Genomic DNA, 22,215 nt, shown 5'->3' on the forward strand with positions numbered 1-22,215 from the left:
TTTCAGCCAAGAATACTTTATCCAGCAAAACTATCCTTCAGATGTGATGAAGAAATGAAAGTTTTCCCAGATAAACAAAAGCTGAGGGAGTTCATTGCCACTAGACCTCCCCTACAAGATATGGTGATGGAAGCCCTCATACCTGAAACAAAAAGGCAAAGGTTTACAAAGCTTTGAGCAGGGAGATAAATAGACAAACAAAATCAGAAATTTGCAGCTCTCTATCAGAATAGGTTAGCAAACAATTAATATCAACATAAAAGATAAAGGGAAGGAAAGCATCAAAAATAACTATAAACACTTCCATTTAGTCACAAACTCACAACACAAAACAGAATAATTTGTGACAACAATAACTCAAAAGGGGAAGAGTAATGGGATGGAACCTGCTTAGGCTAATGGAGATAAGAAGCTATCAGAAAATGGACTGTCTCATCTACAAGATAATTTGTACAAACCTCATGGTAACCACTAAACAAAAAATCAGAGCAGAGCCACAATTCATAAATAAACAGAAAACTGAGGAAACCATCACAGCAATCCCCCAAACTGAAGTGGCAGTCATAAATACAAGGGAAGATAAACAATGTAAATATAGAACAACTGGAAAACAAGAAATAAAATGGCAGCATATATCAATAAGCACTCTAAATATAAATAGACTGAATTCACCAATCAAAAGACACAGAGTGGCTAGATGGGTTAAAAAACAAGACTCAACAATATGCTGCCTCGAGGAAACATATCTTAGCTCAAAAGACAAACATAGGCTCAGAGTAAAGGGATGGAAGACGACACTCCAAGCAAACGGCAAGCAAAAGAAAGCAGGTGTTGCCATACTTACATCAAACAAAGCAGACTTCAAGATAAAAAAGACAATGATAGGCAAAGTGGGGCAGTATATAATGATAAAAGAGACATTCCACCAAGAGGATGTAACACTTATGAACATATATGCACCTAACACAGGAGCACCAAGGTATATAAAACAACTATTAACAGACCCAAAGGGAGAAATTAACAGTAACACAATACTAGCAAGGGACCGCAACACCCCACTTATATCAATGGATAGATCATCCAGACAGAAAGTCAACAAGGAGGGGCTGGACTGGTGGTGCAAGCAGTTAAGTGCGTGTGCTCTACTGTGGCAGCCTGGGGTTCACCGGTTCGGATCCCAGGTGTGCAGTGATGCACCGCTTGGCAAGCCATGCTGTGGCAGCATCCCATATAAAGTGGAGGAAGATGGGCACAGATGTTAGCCCAGGGCCAGTCTTCCTCAGCAAAAAAAAAAAAAGAGGAAGATTGGCAGATGTTAGCTCAGGGCTGATCTTCCTCACACACACAAAAAAAGTCAACAAGGAAATACTGAATTTAAATGAAAAGCTACATCAGATGGACCTAATGGATATATATGTAGAACATTCCATCCAAAAACATCAAATACACATTCTTCTCAAGTGCACATGGAACATTCTGAAAGATAGACCATAATTTGAGAATCAAGGAAGGCTTCAATAAATTTAAGAAGATTGAAATCATATCAAGCATCTTTTCCAAGCACAATGTTATGAAACTAGAAATAAAGTACAAGGAAAAGATGATAAAATCACAAATATGTGGATACTAAACCACACGCTACTAAACAACTATCAGATCAATGAAGAAATCAAATAAGAAATCAAAAAATACCTGGAGACAAATGAAAATGAAAATATAACACAACAACTCTCTTTGGATTCAGCAAAAGGGGTTCTAAGAGGGAAATTTATAGCAATAGAAGCCCACCTCAACAAACAAGAAAAATCTCAAGTAATCTTAAAATACTCCTAACAGAACCAGATAGAGAAGAACAAACAATGCCCAAAGTCAGCAGAAGGAGAGAAGTGATAAAAATTAGAGCAGAGGTAAATGAAATAGAGACTACAAAAACAGTAGAAAGGGTCAATGAAACTAAGAACTAGTTCTTTGAGAAGATAAGCAAATTCACAAACCTGTAGCCAGACTCACTAAGAAAAAAAAAATGGCTAAAATAAATAAAATTAGAAAGGAAAAAGGAGAAATTACAATGGATACCACAGAAATACAAAGGATTGTAAGAGAATACTATGAAAATCTGTATCCTAGAAGAAATGGATAAATTCTTAGACTGATACAAGCTCCCAAAACTGAATCAAGAAGATATAGAGGGCCGGCCCCGTGGCTTGGCGGTTGAGTGCATGCGCTCTGCTGCTGGCGGCCCGGGTTCGGATCCCGGGCGCGCACCACTTCTCCGGCTATGCTGGGGCCGCGTCCCACATACGGCAACTGGAAGGATGTGCAGCTATGACATACGACTATCTACTGGGGCTTTGGGGGGAAAAAATAAATAAATAAAATCTTTAAAAAAAAAAAAAAAGAAGATATAGAGAATCTGAATAGACCAATCACAAGTAAAGAGATTGAAACAATAATCCAAAACCTCCCAAAAAACAAAAGTCCAGGACCAGATGACTTCTCTAGAGAATTCTACCAAACATTCAAAGATTTAGTACCTATTCTTCTCAAAGTATTCCAAAAAATTGAAGAAGATGGCATGCATCTAACTCATTCTATGAGGCCAGCATCACCTTGATACCAAAACCAGACAAGGACAATACAAAGAAGGAAAAATACAAGTCAATATCACTGATGACCATAGATGCAAAACTCCTCAACAAAATATTGGCAAACTGAATACAGCAATACTTTAAAAGGATCATACACCACAATCAAGTGGGATTTATACCACAGATGCAGGGGTGGTTCAACATCCACAAATCAATCAATGTGGTACATTGCATTAACAAAATAAGGAAGAAAAATCACATGATCATTTCAATAGATGTAGACAAAGCATTTGATAATATCCAATATTCATTTATGATAAAAACTCTCAATAAAATAGGTATAGAAGGAAAGTACCTCAACATAATAAAGGCCATATATGACAAATCCACAGCCAACATCATGCTCAATGGGGAAAAACTGAAAGCCATCCCTCTGAGAACAGGAACAAGACAAGGGTGCCCAATCTCACCACTTCTATTCAACATAATACTCGTGGTTTTGGCAAGAACAATTAGGCGAGAAAAAGAACTAAAAGGGATCCAAATTGGAAAGGAAGAAGTGAGACTCTCACTGTTCGCAGGTGATATGATTCTATATATAGAAAATTCTAGAGTCCAGCAGAAAACTATTAGAAATAATCAACAACTACAGCAAATTTGCAGGGCACAAAATCAACTTACAAAAATCAGTTGCATTTCTATACACTAATAGTGAACTAGCAGAAAGAGAAGTCAAGAATACAATCTCTTTTACAATCACAAAAAAAAGAATAAAATATCTATGAATAAATTTAATGAAAGAAGTGAAAGACCTGTACATGGAAAACTATAAGACATTATTGAAAGATTTGAAGAAGACATAGGGAAATGGGAAGATAGTCTGTGCTCATGGATTGGAAGAATAAATATAGATAAAATGTTCATAATTCCTAAAGCAATTTACAGATTCAATGCAATCCCAGTCAGAATCCCGATGACATTTTTCATGGAAATAAAACTAAGAATCCTAAAAATTATATGGAACAACAAAAGACCCTGAATAGGCAAATCAATCCTGAGAAAAAAGAACAAAGCTGGAGGTATCATAATCCCTGACTTCAAAATATACATCAAAACTATAATAATCAAAACACCATGGTACTGGCATAAAAACAGACACACAGATCAATGGAACAAAATTAAAAGCCCAGAAATAAAACTACACATCTGTGGATAGCTAATCTTTGACAAAGGAGCCAAGAACATACAATGGAGAAAGGAAAGTCTCTTCAATAAATGGTGTTGGGAAAACTGGACAGCCACATGCAAAAGAATGAAAGTAGGGCCCGCCCCGTGGCTTAGCGGTTAAGTGCATGCATTCCACTACTGGCGGCCTGGGTTCGGATCCTGGATAGGCACCGACGCACCACTTCTCCGGCCATGCTGAGGCCGTGTCCCACATACAGCAACTAGAAGGATGTGCAGCTATGACCTACAACTATCTACTGGGGCTTTGGGGGAAAAATAAATAAACAAATAAAAAAAAAAAAGAATGAAAGTAGACCATTATCTTACACCACACACAAAAATTAACTCAAAATGGATTAAAGACTTTATTGTAAGACCTGAAACCATAAAACTCCTAGGAGAAAATATAGGCAGTACACTATTTGACATCATTCTCAGCAACATCTTTTCAAATACCATGTCTACTCAGGCAAGGGAAACAAAAGAAAAAATAAACAAATGGGACTACATCAGACTAAAAAGCTTCTGCAAGCAGAGGAAATCACCACCAACATGAAAAGACAACCCACCAACTGGGAGAAACTAGTTGCAAATCATATATCTAACAAGGAATTAATCTCCAAAGTATACAAAGAACACATATGACTCAAGAACAAAAAAAATGAACAACTCTATCAAAAACTGTGCAGAGGATATGAACAAACATTTTTCAAAGAAGATATACAGATGGCAGACAGACACAAGAAAAGATAGTCAACATCACTAATTATTAGGGTAATGCAAATCAAAACTACAATGAGGTATCAACTTACGCCTGTCAGAATGGCTATAATTAACAAGACAAAAAGTGACAAATGTTGGAGAGGATATGGAGAAAGAGGAACCCTCAAACACTGCTGGTGGGAATGCAAACTGGTGCAGCCACTATGGAAAATAGTATGGAGAGTCCTCAAAAATTAAAAATAGAGATACCACACGATCCAGCTATCCCGCTACTGGATATTTATCCAAAGAACTTGAAATCAACAATTCAAAGAGATTTATGCATCTGTATGTTCATTGCAGCATTATTCACAATAGCCAAGACACGGAAGCCAACCAAGTGCCCTTCAACTGATGAATGGTATGATAAAGAAGATGTGGTGTGTATATATATACACAAAGAAATACTACTCAGCCATAATAAAAGACAAAATAGTCCCATTTGCAACAACATAAATGGACCCTGAGGGTATAATGTGAAGCAAAATAAGCCAGTCAGAGAAAGATAAACACTGCATGATTTCATTCATATGCAGAAGATAAACAAATACATGGATAAAGAGAACAGATCAGTGGTTACCAGAGTGGAAGGGGGGGTGTGGTGTCAGCAAAAGGGGTAAAGGGGCACATATGCATGGTGACGAATAAAAATTAGTCTATTGGTGGTGAGCACAATGCAGTCAATACAGAAAGTGATAAATAAAAATGTACACCTGAAATTACACAACGTTATAACCATTATGACCTCAATAAAATCATTGAAAAAAAAGAAAGAACTCTTAAAAAGTGTGGACATATACACAATACACTATTGTTAACTATAGTCACCATGCTGTACACTACATCCTCAGAACTTATTCATCTTACAACTAGAAGTTTTTACCTTTTGACCCCCTTCACCCTTTTCCCCCAACCCCACCCCCCACCTCTGGCAACCACAAAACTGTTCTCTGTATATTTGTGTTCAGTTTTTTAAGATTCCACGTATAAGTGAAATCATACAGTATTTGTCTTTCTTTGTCTGACATATCACTTAGCATAATACCCTCGAGTTCGATCCATGTTGTCAGAAATGGCAGGATATCCTTCTTTCATGACACACTAATATTTCATTGTTATAAATGACACATTTTCTTTATCCATTCATCCATAGGTGGACACTTAAGTTGTTTCCATGTCTTGGCTACTCTAAATAATGCTGCAATGAACATGCAGGTACAGATATCTTTTCAAGATAAGGATTTAATTCCTTTAAATACGTACCCAGGGGTGGAATTGCTGGATCATATCATAGTTCTATTCTTAATTTTTTGAGGAGTCTCCATTCTGTTTTCAATAGTGGCTGCACCGATTTATATTCCCACCAATGGTGCACAAAGGTTCCGTTTTCTCCACATCCTCTCCAACACTTTCTTATTTCTTGTCTTTTTAATAAGAACCATTCTGACAGGCATAAGTTGGTACCTCATTTTGGTTTTGATTTGCATTTCTCTGGTGATTAGTGATGGTGAGCATCTTTTTTTATAACTATTGACCATCTGTATGTCTTCTTTGGAAAAATGTCTATTCAGATACTCTCCCCATTATTTAATCAAATCATTTGAGGTTTTTTACTATTGAGTTATATGGGCTCTTTATATATTTTGGATATTAACCCCTTATCAGATATATGATATAAAAATATTTTCACCCATTCTGTAGGTTGCCTTTTCATTTTATTGATTGCTTTCTTTGCTGTGCAGATGCTTTTTAGGTTGATATAGTCCTACATCTTTATTTTTGCTTGTGTTTCCTTTGCTTTTAGTGTCAAATCCAAAAAAACAATTGCCAAGACCAATGTCAAGGAGCTTACCCTGTGTGTTTTCTTCTATAAGTTTTATGGTTTCAGGTCTTACTTTCAAGTCTTTAATCTAGTTTAAGTTGATTCTTCCTAATCATATCCCTAGTGATTAGCAATATTGAGCATCTTTTCATCTGCTTGTTGGCTATTTGTACAACTTGTTTGGAGAAATGTCCATTCAAGTAATTTGCCCATTTTTTAATCAGGTCGTTTTATTGTTGTTGTTGAGGTGTAGTCATTCTTTATCTAGTCTGGATATTAGCTCCTTATCAGATAGATAGTTTACAAATATTTTATCTCATTCCATAGGTTGTCTTTTCACTCTACTGATTGGAACCTGTTCTGAATAGAACTTATAAAATTTTGATGTAGTTCAATTTATCTATTTTTACTTTTGTTGCCTATGTTCTTCTATCATCACCAAGAAGTCATTGGACAAATCCAATGTCATAAACATTTTTCCCCATGATTTATTATAAGAGTTATACTTTTAGCTTTTACATTTGGGTTTTTCACACATTATCAGTTAATTTATTTATACAGTGTAAGGTAAGAGTCCAACTTCATTCTTTTGCATATCCATTATTCCCAGCATGATTTATTGAAAAAACTATCCTTTTCTTATTGAATGATCTTAGCATCCTTGTTGAAAATCATTTGACCATATATACAAGGCTTTATTTCTGGGCTCTCTATCCAACTCCATTGGTCAATATGCCTATCTTTGTGCCAGGACCACACTCTTTTGATTACTGTAGCTAAGTCTTGAAATCAGGAAATGTGATTCCTCCAGTTTTATTCATTTTCAGAATTGTATTGGCTGTTTCACATCCCTTGATTAAATCTGTAGGTCACTTTGTAGTATGGATGACAACAACATTAAGTCTTCCAATCTATAAACCCGGGATATCTCTTCATTTATTTATTTTTCTTTTATTTCTTTAAGCAGTGTTTTGTAGTTTTCAGTGTACACATTTTTCAGTTCCTTGGTTAAGTTAATTACTAAGTATTTTATTCTTTCTGATGGCTATTGTAAATGGAATGAAGTTGGACCATTATTTTACACAGTCCACATAGAAAATTTAACTAAAAATGTATCAAAAAACAAATATTAGAGCTAAAACTATAAAAATCTTAGAAGAAAACATAAGTGGAAAGCTTCATGACATTGAATTTGCCAATGACTTCTTGGATACAATGAAAAAAAGCACAGACCAAAAAATAAAAAGAGATAAATTAGACTACATCAAAATTTAAAAAGTTCTGTTCATCAAAGGACGCAATCAACAGACTGAAAAGGCAAGATATGGTATGAGATAAAACATTTTTAAACCATCTATCTGGTAAGGGGTTAATATCCAGGATATATAAAGAATTATTACAATAATGTAGTGTTATATCTCTTTTGAAGTGGAGGCCCTTAGAACACTATATTGTTTACTTTTGGAAGATACCAGCATTACATGAATAATCATCCATAAACTTGGCTTAGATTGTTTTATTCTCGAATAATCTTTCAGGATTCCTTACAAGGCCACAGTTTTGTGTGTAGAGAGAGAGAGAGGTAGCAGAGGAACAACCACCTCTTTCTAACTGGGATTGTGAACCAGCTGATTATGCAACACCCTTGTGCCTTCAGAAGAAACCCATGTATGTTTTCTGTAAAAATTTATTCTACTTGATATTGTAGTGTTACAGGGTAAATCCAACCCTAGAGCTAGGTGGGGAAGATGACACCAAGCACATAATGCAATGCTCACCCTATTACAGAATGCCAAAAAGCTGTTTCTCAAAGGGAAAATACTTATTTGTCAAAGAGATAACTTTGCTCTCAAACTTTAAGTGTTATTCTTCTGAAGATGGTCCCAGAGCTTTATGACACTTTTTAACTAGTAGGAGAAGCAAGATATACAAATTTGCCCCTCGCTCTGGTATCCCTCAGACCACTAGACTCCAGAAGACTTCACTGAGAAGTCAGGCCTCTGCATTTGCTTGGGATTAATATCTGACACAAATGAGTCTTACCAAGCCATCCTTGGTATTCATTATTCATTTTTATAATCTCCTCCTCTCTCTGAATTAAATATCATTAATGTTGTGAGGGATAGTAAAAAGACTGAGGTCCTTTTCATCTATTAATCCATGCAACAAGTAGTTATTGAGCGCTTATTTCATGTCTTTTCTTGGCTCTGGTCAGACAATAGTACAGAAAGTAAAGTCTTTCCCCTCGGGAAGATTATATTCTAGTAAAACAGACAACAAAGGCAACATAATATAATATTGTGCAACATCATGCAAGGTAGTGTTACAAAGTAGAAGCAGGGGACAGAGAATGGAAAGTGCTGCTTTGGATAGGATAGTCAGGGAAGCAGTTTTGGCAGGGTTACATTTAAAAAGAGATTAAAAGGAAATGAGAGAGAGTCTAGCACTTTATAGGCTTGATCTAGAACTTTTCAGTCTCCAAAACTGTAAGAAATAAACACTTGTTATTTAAGCCACCCAGTCTATATGGTATTTTTGTTGTAACAGCCTAAATAGACTAAGATAGTATTCTCCACTGCTTAGATGCCTGAGACTAAATTAGAACACTGGAATTGTGGGTTGACCTCCTCATTTTTGTGGTAGTCATCAGGGATCCGGACCCTTTAAAACTCTTAGGGGTTTACTCAGATCAATTTACATAGATTATCTCATTCTACTCTTATACTCAGGACAACTGCAATTGCTGTCTTTGAGTGATAATATACCTCCAAAGCACTCTCCTCAGAGCCTTAGCTACATCCTTATTCCGGAGAGTATAAATCAAAGGATTCAGTGTGGGAGTAATGATGCTATAGAACACAGAACCAACTTTGTCTTGCAATGGAGTGTGCTGGGACCTGGGCCTCATATATGAGAACATGCAGGCGCCAAACCAGAAACAAACCACAGTGAGGTGAGAGCTACAAGTGGCAAAGGCATTTCTCTTACTCCCAGCTGAACGCATCTGAATGACACTGTGGAGGATAAAAGCATAGGATGTAGAAACCAGAAAGATTGGGAGGAGGATAAATAGGATACTGCTGATGTACACTGTGATCTCATAAAAAGTGATGTCTCCACATACCAACTCCGTAACAGCTGGAAACTCAGAGTAGAAGTGGTAGATTTGTCGAGGTGCACAGAAAGGGAAGTGCATCAAGATCACTGTGTGAATTAGGGAGTGTATGGATTCCCCCCAACCATGACAGGACAGCCATCATCAGTCCCACCTTTCTGTTCATGAGAACAGTGTAACGCAGTGGATGACAGATGGCAACATAGCGGTCATAGGACATGAGAGCTAGGAGAAGACACTCAGCACCACCCACAGACAAGTAGAGGAAGTGCTGGGTTGCACAGCCCACAAAGGAGATGGACTTCTTGCCAGATAGGTAGTTGGTAGCCATCTTGGGGATGGTTGTGGAGACATGAATCAGATCCATGAGGGAGAGCTGGCTGAGCAGGAAGTACATGGGTGTATGAAGCCGGGGATCAGCAAGGATGAGGAGAATGGTGAGGGTGTTGCCACTCACCGCAATAAGGAACACCACCGTGGTCAAGGAGAAAAGAAAAAGGTGGGTGAGTGAGTCGTCAAAGAGCCCTTCAAGGATGAAGTCTGCCAGAGAGGTCTGATTCCTCTGCCACATCTCCCCTTTGTCAGTCCCTGAGGAAACAGGAAGTGGAGATGAAGTGAGGTGTTAGAAATACTGGGCTACAGCATATGTGACAATAAGACCTTTTGATCTTTGAAAGAATTTTTGAAGAGGTATTTTTCTATTTCTAATTATTCAATAGCTCAAATTTTCAAAGCAACCTTTTAAAATGAGAACTTCAAATCTCTCTTCAAAAATGTGAGACTTTGAAATTTCAGAATATCTAAGCTCTATTAAGTGCCAAACATCAAACAAGAGCCTCTCTTTGTTAAGGAAGGAACATATACATATAGTTTTGTAAATATATATATATACACATATATATATATATGTATGTATGTATGTATATATATAGGCTTTATATATATATAAATTAAATTTTTATTACACTAAATTATATTTAATATATTATATATATGTGTGTATATATATATGTAAAGTATACATGTATACTTTTTGTCCTTATTATATCAGTCAGGTTTTAACCAGAGAAGCTGAACCATGAAGAGATTTATACATACATATACATATATATTTAATGGATTGTACAGAAATTTGGTGTTACCAAAGAGTGAAAGCTACTTAAGCAATCTATGTAAGGCTGTCAACTTTGTGCCTGATGCTGGAACTTGAAGTCCATGGGAAGATGGATGTAATGTGTGGTAGATCAAGGGTAGGCTGAAACTTACACATATGAGTTGTCACCCCACAAGGGCATACTGAAATCCATATCAGCTCTTGTTGCTTTTGGAATTCATGGTTATCTTGCAGAATCTGAAGCCCTTCTTCATGAGGCTAAATACACATACCTGGCCCAAAAGTCAGAGAAGCTAAAGGAGGATCCAGGGGAAGGTAGAGCAATTGAAAGCCAAGCTGCTGCTTCACACCAATGGGGTGAATCAGCAGATCAGCAATTGCCTGTGTAAACTACAAAACAATGGCTTCTCTTTTGCCTCTAAATCTCCCTGAAATCTCTCCTGTAGCCTACCTCAACCAGAAACACACAAAAATGTGAATTCTGGGAAATGTAGTTCACCCTAGCCAAATTGACACATTACAAAAGCACCAGAGTCCATCCTCTGTCAATTTGGTACACATGCACATCTCCTTAAGCCACACTTCATCCCAAAATAAACACAACAAAGTCATCCTTCTGCCTAACATGATGTAACTGTCCTGCATACAACCAAAAACATGTGAAATATTCATATGAAAACAAGGAAGAAATACCCATTACTATTGTCCACAGAATGAGTCACTCTATCCAAGCGCTAACCCATTCTGTGGATGTCAGCACTCTTCCTCAGTGACTCATGTTCATGCCAATGCACTCACAAACAAAGTGGCCATGGAAGCAAGGATGGAAGCATAATGGGCTCAGCAACATTAACTCCTCATATCACGGAATCACCAAGAAAAGGAGGTTAGTATATACTGGCTGGCACGACTGATCTTGACTAGCAAGGGGAAATTGAGCTGCTACTACACCATGGGGATGAGTAGGAGCATGTCTAGAATGCAGGAGATTTTCTCTGCACTCAAATGTCCTGTGATGATAGTCAGTGGAAAACTACAATAACCCAATTCAGACAGGACTGCTAATGGCCCAGATCCTTCAGGAATGAAGGTGTGGGTCATCCCACCAGACAAGGAAATATTACCAATTGCAGACAAAGGGAGTATGGAATGGGTAGTGAAAGGAGGTATTTAGAAATACCAGCCCAGACCACGTGCACAACTACAGAAACAAAATCTATCATAGTAACAGGCATCTCTTCTTTATTTTGTTATGAATATTTTGTACATATATATTAACTAAATATTTTTTGTTTTTTCCTCTCAGTTATCCGCTTTCTAACATAAGATATATTAATATAAAGTTCACATCTCAGTATATAAGTTATAGGACATAAAATGGGGAATAAGAATAAGATGGACATAGAATGAATTTCGCCTAAAGACAAAAAAGGGATTTGGTATCCTCTTATGGGGAAATGGTTTGTGTGATATATATATCCTATTCTTGGGAAAAGATTTAAATGTGGTTTTGATTGTACATGGGATAGTTGCATCATATTATGTGTAAGGTTAACTTGGTGTGGACTTTATTTGGAAATTAAGCATGGTTTAGGAGATGTATATGGATGCCATGTTGACACATAAAAAAGCCCATAGTTATGTACCTGAAAACAAGAGATACGTCCTGGTAAACCTGAGAAAGCTCAACTTATGGATCATGCTGATAAAACTAGAATTATAACATCTAATCAACAAAATTCCCAGTCAGCCCTTTATCTAATTCTACATAAATAGTGATCAGAATGAGAGTTTGATCACCATGTTGAAGCCCAACACAAAAATCTAATAACCTAAATTGATCCCCAAAATATCCACCCTATCTCTTTGCATTATTCCTCCTAAACATCTCCCTAGGTCTTCATGCATTCCACATTATCTACTTACTGTTTAAAGTGAAGAACTCGAAACTGAATGTAGTCTTCAAAGTATAATTTGACCAGTAAGAAAGAGGTCACATGTATTATCTATCTCCATATTAACGCAGCCTGGGATCATCTTTGTGGCTGTCACCCTACACTCTTATTTCAAACTCAGCTTCTTGTGAACAAAGGGGCCAATTTCCCATGTCCCCCTTGATTGCTCCAACCCCAACAAGACATCTACACATTTCCCTTTCACTAAAGTATTCATATACTTCCCTATTTCTTTCCTCAGTAGTTTTCATCTTTCTCTGTAAATCTCCATGGTGTAAGTTTTCCCAACATCTGATTCATGTCTCCCTCCCTCCTTTAGGAAACTTTCCTAATAATTTCCCATTCTGATTTTTGACCCTCAGGTAACTTTTTTCCTCTGCCTTCTCAGGCAGCTTTCTTCATGGACTGACAAATATCACCCTCTGACTTAAGGGATGGGGAAATGAGCTGACAATGACAGAGAGTGCCCTAGTTTCTAATAAAGGTTTCCTGGGTACCTCAAGCCCCAACATTGCCTTACCTGGAATTTCTTCTGCAGAGATTTGTGGGCAGAACAAGTACAGAAGTGAAATAGAGAGGGCAGGATAGGTCCACACGGACTCACACCTTGGCTACTGATCATCCAAACAAGTCTTTTCTGGGGTGCTCATCAGACTTCCTTCTCTAACCCTGGAAATCTCCAATACTGGTGGAATAGGACAGAAGATATTGTTCTACATAGTCATCATTGTTAACATTAATTATCCTAGTGATAGAGCATCATCAGGAGCAACAGTACATGTAATATTTTAATGATCTTGTGCGCTCAGATTTTGAACTCCATCAACACACATCAGGACAGATTAAGTACCTGAACTTCTTTAACCTCTACTAGCTGGGCCTTGAATAATGCATATGATTCCTCTGCTACTATCTGAGGCACTGCTCCATTCCAAAATTGCAATGAGTGTTTTCGCAACAAGAAATGCCATTAATGTTACCTGATTAAGACGCTACATTTAATAAAGCTTAATCATCAATGAGTTCAGAATCAAAGAAAATATATTTTGGAATTTCTGCTATTTTGGATCACTCAAAGCACTCTCTTCTTAGCTAAACACCTCCTTTCCTACTTAATAAAATAAGAATTTGCCTTTAGCACTGGTGTTTTTTATTATAAACCCCTTTCTGACTGGGTGAATGTTTCCTCAGCAGGAATTGTGGGGGTTAGAATGAGGACAGACTTGGCCAGACATAAGCCAAATGTGAGGGAAGAGGAGCGCCATCTGTGAGAAATAAAACATCCCCCTAAACAAGAGGACCTATGATGTCAGCTGAGGAAAATTGAGGACACTAAATATATGGCATCAGGGATTCCAACTCAGAGGATACATTCTCAGTCTCCTCTGGGAACCAATACTCAAGATGCCAATTAGACTTGCTGTATGCCTTAAGATGAATATTCCTAAAGGGCTTTCTTTGATTTTGTTGATAGGGGTCAGGTGAACAAAATATTTCAAGGAGCATGGCTCTGAAGATTACATGGGAATATATTCTGTAAGGATCAATTAGCCATGCAGATAAAACTTTCCTAGAGTCCCTGGCTTTTTTTCCTCTTGGAACCCAGATCACTCTAGCCCCTTTCTATCCAACCCTTTTAAGAAGATAGTCTGAGAAAAATCTAGTCTCTGTTGCTCACAGGACACTTTTGAGGGTTATCCCATGTGCAGTATCTAGAAGAGAAGTCAAGGAATAGTGGCAGGCAATTACCAGTAACATTCCCCACCCAGCTGTTAGTCATACTCCAATTTTATAGACTACATTAACATAACATGTGAAAAGATTTCAGATACAGAAGTAAAAGAAGAAAATGGTATATCCATACATCTCCTTATTTACTCCAATCTCATTCTCATACCCTGCTCTTCCTCTCCATTATAAGGACATGTTAAGCTATTTGTTGTTTCTCTATCTCAACTCAGATGCCAAAATGTCTTATTTCACTGATCTTATCTTGTTTATTCTTGGAGTAGGTTCAATGTATCTTCACTTTCTTCAAAATCTACTCTCTAATGCTTTTGCCTGGTGCTCTCCTTTTCACCAGAATATAACACCCCTCTAGTTAAGGTAGCTGTTGCATTTATATAATTCAGCAATTTATTTGACAAATATTTGATAAGCATCTGCTATGTTCCCAACACTGTATTGGGTAGCATGTGTACAGTGATTAACAAGCAAGCATGGCCTCTTCCCCCATGGAAATTATGGGTAAAACTAGTAAATAATCAAATAATGTATATCACATTGAGTTAAGAATTTGTAGTAATCACAGGAGGTCATCATCATGGTGGTGTTAGAGGATCCTTTTTCTCTCCCCCTCAATCTACAGTGATAAAAACATCCATAATTCAACAAAAGCTACATTGCACAAAAACTAGAATGCCAGAAGGATCCACACATCAGTACGTAAAGATGGCTGACTTGGACCACGTAGAAGAGGCAAAATGGGGGAGCAGTAGAGGCATCACCAAGGATCTTGGATCCCCAGCGGTGGCAGCTAAGCCATCCACCACAAGCCCCAGAGAACACAGTGGGCAGCAGCAGAGGTATGCATGTGTCTCCAGCTAGCCAGGGGCAGCAGCACCTGTGGCCAGAGGAAGCAGAGCAGCAACAAAGGTGGAGCCTGTGATCCTGAGCCCCTGCGTTCAGCTCAGAGCCTGGTAGCAGCAGGTGTGCACAGGACTCCTTCAACCCAACTGCAGTGCAGCCTGGGACCACAGGGTAACAGGCAACAGCTGAGAAAGAGTCACTTGTACCAGGCTACCTCCCTACCTACACCACCCCCACAACTGCTGTGGAGCTTCCCACTCAGGAGACCTCAGATGTGGCTGAGGCATTGGCCATTTCTGTGCCCCAGCAACAAAACCAGCAACCATAGCTACACCAGCAACAGCAGGGCATCAGTGGCCCCCCGAACTGCAGGCAGCAGCAATGACAGGACACATGCAACCCCAAATAGAGCTGCTAGAGGGTGGAACTTGCAGATCCACAAATATAGCCAGAGGCAGCTCAGGTAGGAAAAACCAAAAACGGTCACTATAGTGCCACCTACTGAAAAACAAAAGAAAGGATTCCCATTTCTAAGCAATTGTAAAGTTTGAATCAAAACAAACTGTCCCTAATTTAAAAATGTGTTTGCTACAAAAAATAGTTCTCCAGAAACCAAACATAAAGTCATGGAAGATTGTGATCTAATTGATAAAAATTCAAAATAGTTATCATGAAGAAACTCAATAAGCTACAAGAAAACTCAGAAAGGCAGTTTAATGATCTCAGGAATGAAATCAATGAACAGAAGTAATACTTTACCAAAGAGATTGAAACTTTAAAAAAGAACCAAACAGAAATTCTAGAGCTGAAGAACTCAATAAAAGAGATGAAGAATGCATTATAAAGCATTGGAAATAGAGCAGTTCATATGGAAGAGAGAATTAGTGAGCTCAAAAATAGAAATCTAGAAATGATGCAGATAGAAGAGGAGAGAAAACTAACATTTTTCAAAAAGTAGAAATTATACGAGAATTATATGACTCCATCACACAGGGCTATATAAAGGTATTGGGTATCCCAGAAGGAGAAGAGAGAGAGAAGGGAGCAGAGAACTTATTTAAAGAAATAATAGCTGAGAACTTCCCAAACCTGGAGAAGGAACTAGATATACAAATCCATCAAGTAAGTAAAACACCCAATTATCTCAACACAAAAAGACCTTCTCCAAGACACATGATAATAAAACTGTCAAAAATCAATGACAAGGAGATTGCTGGGAAGATGACAGCGTAGGGGGACTCTGAAATCACCTCCTCTCATGGACGCAACAAATTGATAACCACCTGTCAAACAATTACCTCTGAGTCAGAACTTGAAACTGGATAAAAAAGAACTCCCACAATGATGGACAACACTGACTGAGGTGGAAGAGGCAGAAATACATTTCTGCTGAGTAAATATTCACATTCTAGCCATGGGCCTTCATGGCCAGGGACAATCTTAAGGTACAAAGCTTTTCATGGAGGAGCAGGGGATCTGAGGAGGAGAGCTTTGCCACAAGAAGCAGCCTACAAATTCAGCACAATAAGACAAGTGTCATAACACCTGTCTTTGCTGGCTATTAAAATCAAGGGGGAGTGCCCCCCAAAAAGTTATTGAACATAAGAGAAACAAAAGCCTACTATTAAAGGGCCCATGCACAATTTCACCCATTCTGGAAACCAACACAAAATCACCAGAAAGAAAGGTGCATAATACTTTGGTAAAAGAGACTCACTTCATAAGCTCTGAGCACATCTCACAGAGGCAGGAGGTGATTGGGGCCAGCTCCCCGGGGAGTGAGACACTGATGGCAACTATTATTATGACATAATACAGGCATCTTACATAGACACTGGCAGACACCATTAGATTTATTCCCCTGGCTTGTTAGCAGAGTGGTTTGCTCTGCCCACTAGAACACTGATTTAATACAGCTCAGCCAGAGCAGGCAGCCTACCCTAGGAACTCATCCTGCCCACCAGCAAGCCCCCAGGGAACTTGTAGTCTCACATAGGTGGGATGTTTGGGATCACTGGCAGAAGGGCCAATGGGTCTGTTTCAGTGGGATGGGACACGTGTACATGGTAAGACTGTGTTGATGGAGTGTGTGTGCCCACAGGTGGGTTGTGGTGCTTGTCAGCTGCAGCAGCCTTATGCCATTGGCCCTCTCAAACAGCCACATAGGGCATCTGCCCCACCTTCCAACACCTGAAATGATTGTTTGCTGCCATGCTTGGGGCTAACCCCACACATCTGTGCTCCTGAGAGAGCTGACAACAGCCTTGTACACCAGAGGCCTACAGCAATTGTGAGCCCCTGAGCATAGCACCAGCCACACTGGGGGCCTGAGTCACTTAACAGCAAAACAGCAACAACAAGTGTCAGCTATTAGTCCTTGTAGCCAGCTGTGCTGGGGCTCATTACACAAAATAAAGTGACGAAAGTAACCGTAGAAGCCACAAGCAGCTGAGCCTTACAATCAGGTGGTTGGGGGGCCAGCCTACCCTACCTGTGCACCTGCAGCAAGACCAAACCCCCCTCAACAGAAGGGCACATGTAGCTCACAGAGGTGACACTCCTGGAACACTGGGACTGGTAATGGGAGGGAAACACATTTTAGGGCCTCATAAGGCATGTCTTATGTAAGGACATATCTAGAACTTTGGGAGACATACCTGGTCTACCTAATACATAGATATAAACACAGAGAAATAGGCAAAATGAAGAGACAAAGGAATATATTCCAAATAAGCAAATAAGACATATGCTCAGATAAAGAACTAAATGAAACAGAGATAAACAATCTACCTGATGAAGAGTACAAACTAATAGTCATAATGATGCTCCCTGTTCTTGAGAGAAGAATAGATGAACACAGTGAAAATTTCAACAAAGAATTGGAAAATATAAAAAAGAACCAATCAGAACTGTAGAATACAACAATGGAAATGAACAATTCGCTATAGGGCATCGACAGCAGAGTAAATGACACAGAAGAATGAATCAGTGAGCTGGATGAGAGTAGAGGAAATAACCCAAGCTGAGCAGAAAAAAGAAAAAAAATGAATTAGAAAGAACAAAGGCAGTCTAAAGGATCTCTGGGACAACATCAAACATACTAACATCTGTAATATAGGTATTCCAGAAGGAGACAAGAGAGACAAAGGGGCAGAGAACATATTTGAAGAAATAATAGCTGAAAATTTTCCAACCAGAAGGAAGGAAACAAACATCCAGGTACAGAAGCACAGAGAGCACCAAACAAGATGAACCCAAAGAAGCCCACACCAAGACATATTATAATTAAAATGTCAAGAATTAAAGATAAAAAGAGAATCCTAGAAGCTGTAAGAGAAAGGCAACAAGTTACATACAAAGGAAACCCTGTGAGGCTATTAGCTGACTTCTCAGCAGAAACCTTACAGGCTTAAAGGGTGTGGCATGATATACTCAAAGCGTTGAAAGGAAAAAACCTACAGCCAAGAATACTCTACCCAGAAATGTTTTCATTCAGAATGGAAGGAGAGATAAAAGGTTTTCCAGATAAGCAAAAACTAAAGGAGTTTATCACCAACAAACCAGCCTTACAAGAAATGTTAAAGGGACTTATTTAAGTGGAAAATAAAAGATCACAAATAGAGATAAGAAAATTATCAAGGGAAAAAATCACTGGAAAAGGCAAATATACAATAAAGGTAGCAGATCAATCACCTATAAGGCTAATATGAGGGTCAATGGACAAGTACTAAAATTATCCACTTCCATGATAGCAGGGTAAGGAATACATGGACACAAAAAAAGGATAAATATGATATCAAAACATGAAATGTGAAGGGAGGGGAATAAAAGAGTAAGGGTTTTAGTAAAAGGTCAAACTTAAGAAACTATCAACTTAATATAGACTGATATTTACATAGTATATTATATATTAACCTCGTGGTAATCACAAACCAGAAACCTATCATAAATACACAAAAAATTAAGAGAAATGAAACCAAACATAATACTAAATACAGCCATCAAATCACAAGGAAAGAGAGAAAGAGTAGAAGAAAGGAACAGAGACGAACTACTAAAACACCCAGAAAAAAACTAACAAAAACTTAACAAACACCGAAATGGCAATAAGTACGTAGTTACCAATATCTACTTAAAATGAAAATGGACATATCAGACAAAATGACTTTAAAAGAAAAACTGGGCAGAAGAAGTCAAAACGGCGGCACAGGCAGACTGAATTCAACTCCTCCTACAGACACAACAGACCTACAACTACTCTTGGAACAATTACCCCTGAGAGAGAACTGAAAACTGGATAAGAGGAACCCTTGCAACAAATGACAGTCCTGACTGAGGTGGAAGAGGCAGAAATTCCTTTCTGGAGAGAAAAAAAAAGCCACTTTCACAACCCGCAGCATTTCACAGCTGCCCAGGAGCAATCCAAAGGTATGCAGACTTCCCTGAAGGGGTGGGGGACCTGAGCTGGGGAAGGTTGGCACTATAAGCATTTTTTGGACCCAGCACAACCAAGATGAGTATCATAATATCTGCCTTTGCTGGCTACTAACAACAATGGGGAATACCCCCAGAAAAGCTGAGACATAAGGAAATTAAAGGCAGCTCTTAAAGGGCCCACTCACAAATTCATCCATTTTGGAAAGCAACCTAAAATCACCAGAAAGAAAAGTGCACAGTCCTTTGGTGAAAAGAGACACACCTGATAGGTGCTGGGTGCACCTCGGTGAGAGGTGAGACCTCTCCAGGTACTGAGACATTGGCAGCAGCCATTGTTGTGACCTGCTGCAGGTGTGCTGACACAGATGCTGGCAGATGCCATAGGAGTTCTCCCTGTGGCCTGCTAGCCCAGAGTCTGCCCCACCCACAAGAGCACCAATTTAATCCAGCTCAGCCAAGGCAAGCAGCCCACCCTAGGGACTGGCCTCACCCAACAACAAGCCCCTGGCCAACTGGTGGGCCTGCATAGGCTAGGTGCCTGGATTCTCTGAAGCCTGGTGACTAGGTCCACCTCTGTGGGGCAGAGCATGCACAAGGAGCAGGTGGAGTGTGTGGGGATTTGGTGTAGTGTGTGGCACCTCTGCTGTGGAGTGACTGGATCTGCTTCAGGGAGTCAGGGCACACATATGGGGCAGGACTGTGTTGACAGTATGTGTGGCCCAGGGGGTGGTGGGGCTTGTCAGCTGCAGAAGACTTGTGCTTCTCAAAGAGCCACATAGGGGATTGGCCCCACCTTCCAAAGCCTGAAACAATTGGGTGCTCACATGCCTGGGGCAAGCACCACCCAACTGCAATCCTCAGAGAGCTGACAAGAGCCCTATAGGCCAGAGACCTGTAGCAATTGTAAGCTCCTGAGCCTAACAACCAGCCACACTGGAAGTCTGCTCAACAGAAAAACTGCAACACATATGCTATTAGACCTTGCAGCCAACTGTGCTAGGTCTCCCCACACCCAATAAAGAGACTGAAGGGTCCACAACAATCACATGCAGCTGAACATTACAACCAGCCACCCTGGGGGACAGCTTAGCCTTCCTAGGCACCTATAGCAAGAGCAACCCTGCCACAACAGAAGGACACATGTAACACAAGCAGGGGTCACTCCTGTAACACAACTGGTGATGAGAGGGAAGCACACTGCTGGGCCTCATAAGGCCTCACTTGCATAAGGTCACCTCTCCTAGATCAGGAGATGTAGCTGACCTACCTAATACATAGATAAAAGCACACAGAAAGAGGCAAAATGAAGGGGCAAAGGAATACATTCCAAGTAAGAGAACAAGACAAAACTCCAGAAAACAAACTAAATGAAACAGAAACGATCAATCTACCTGACAGAGAGTTCAAACAAAGAGTCATAAGGATGCTTACTGATCTTGGGAGAAGAATGGATGAACTCAGTGAGAACATCAAAGAAATGGAAGATATAAAAAAGAACCAAGCAGAAATGAAAGATATAATACTGGAAATAAAAAATTCACTAGAGGGACTCAAAAGCATAGTAGATGATACAGAAGAATGGATCAGCGAGCTGGATGAAAGACTAAAGGAAATAACCCAAGCTGAAGAGATAAAAGAAAAAAGAATTAAAGAGAGTGAGGACAGTCTAAGGGACCTCTGGAACAACATCAAACACACTAACATCCGTGTTATAGGTGTCCCAGAAGGAGATGAGAGAGACAAAGGGGTAGAGAATATACTTGAAGAAATAATAGCTGAAAAGTTCCCTAACCTAAGGAAGGAAACAGACATCCAGGTACAGGAAGCACAGAAAGCACCAAAAAATACAAACCCAAAGAGGCCTACACCAAGACACATTATAATTAAAATGTCCATAATTAAAGATAAAGAGAGAATCCTAAAAGCCACAAGAGAAAGGCAACAAGTTACATACAAAGGAAACCCCATAAGGCTATCAGCTGACTTCTCAGCAGAAATCTCACAAGCTAGAAGAGAGTGGCACAATATTTTTAAAGTCCTAAATGAAACAACCTACAGCCAAGAATACTCTACACTGCAAGGTTATCATTCAGAATGGAAGGAGAGATAAAGGATTTCCCAGACAAGCAAAAATTAAAGGAGTTTATCACCAAGAAGCCAGTCCTACAAGGGACCTATTTAAGGAGGAAAGAAGACCACAAATAGGAAAAAATGATCTATTTCCATGATAAGAGGATAACAGATACAAATGTACAAAAAAGAGTTTAGATATGATATCAAAAACGTAAAATGTGGAAGGAGGGAAGTAAAGGAGTAGAGCTTTTAGAAAGAGATAAAACTAAAGAGATTGTCAACTTAATATAGATTGCTATATATGTAGGTTATTATAGATGAACTTCATGGTAATCACAAACCAGAAACCTGTAATAAATACACAAAAAACTGAAAGAAAGGAACCCAAACATAATACTAAAGAAAGTCATCAAGCCACAAAGGAAGAGAGCAAGAGAAGAGGAAAAGAACAGAGAACTACTAAAATATGCAGACAAAAAGTAAAAAAATGGCAGTAAGTACAAACTCATCAATAGCTAATTTAAATGTCAATG

The 22,215-nt window shown here is 39.0% G+C and overlaps 1 protein-coding gene across 1 annotated transcript; it reads right to left on the reverse strand.

Annotated features, from left to right (window-relative positions):
* Positions 1–9,124: 9,124 nt before the first annotated feature.
* On the reverse strand, positions 9,125–10,085 carry LOC106803957 (olfactory receptor 2AE1-like). Its single transcript, XM_014797109.2, is given in 2 exon segments — positions 9,125–9,628; positions 9,630–10,085. Coding segments are annotated over 2 exon segments (960 nt in total).
* Positions 10,086–22,215: the final 12,130 nt, after the last annotated feature.

Source organism: Ceratotherium simum, chromosome 26, assembly GCF_057802395.1.
Source record: "Ceratotherium simum simum isolate JZ-2026a chromosome 26, ASM5780239v1, whole genome shotgun sequence".
NCBI classification, from domain to species: Eukaryota; Metazoa; Chordata; class Mammalia; order Perissodactyla; family Rhinocerotidae; genus Ceratotherium; species Ceratotherium simum.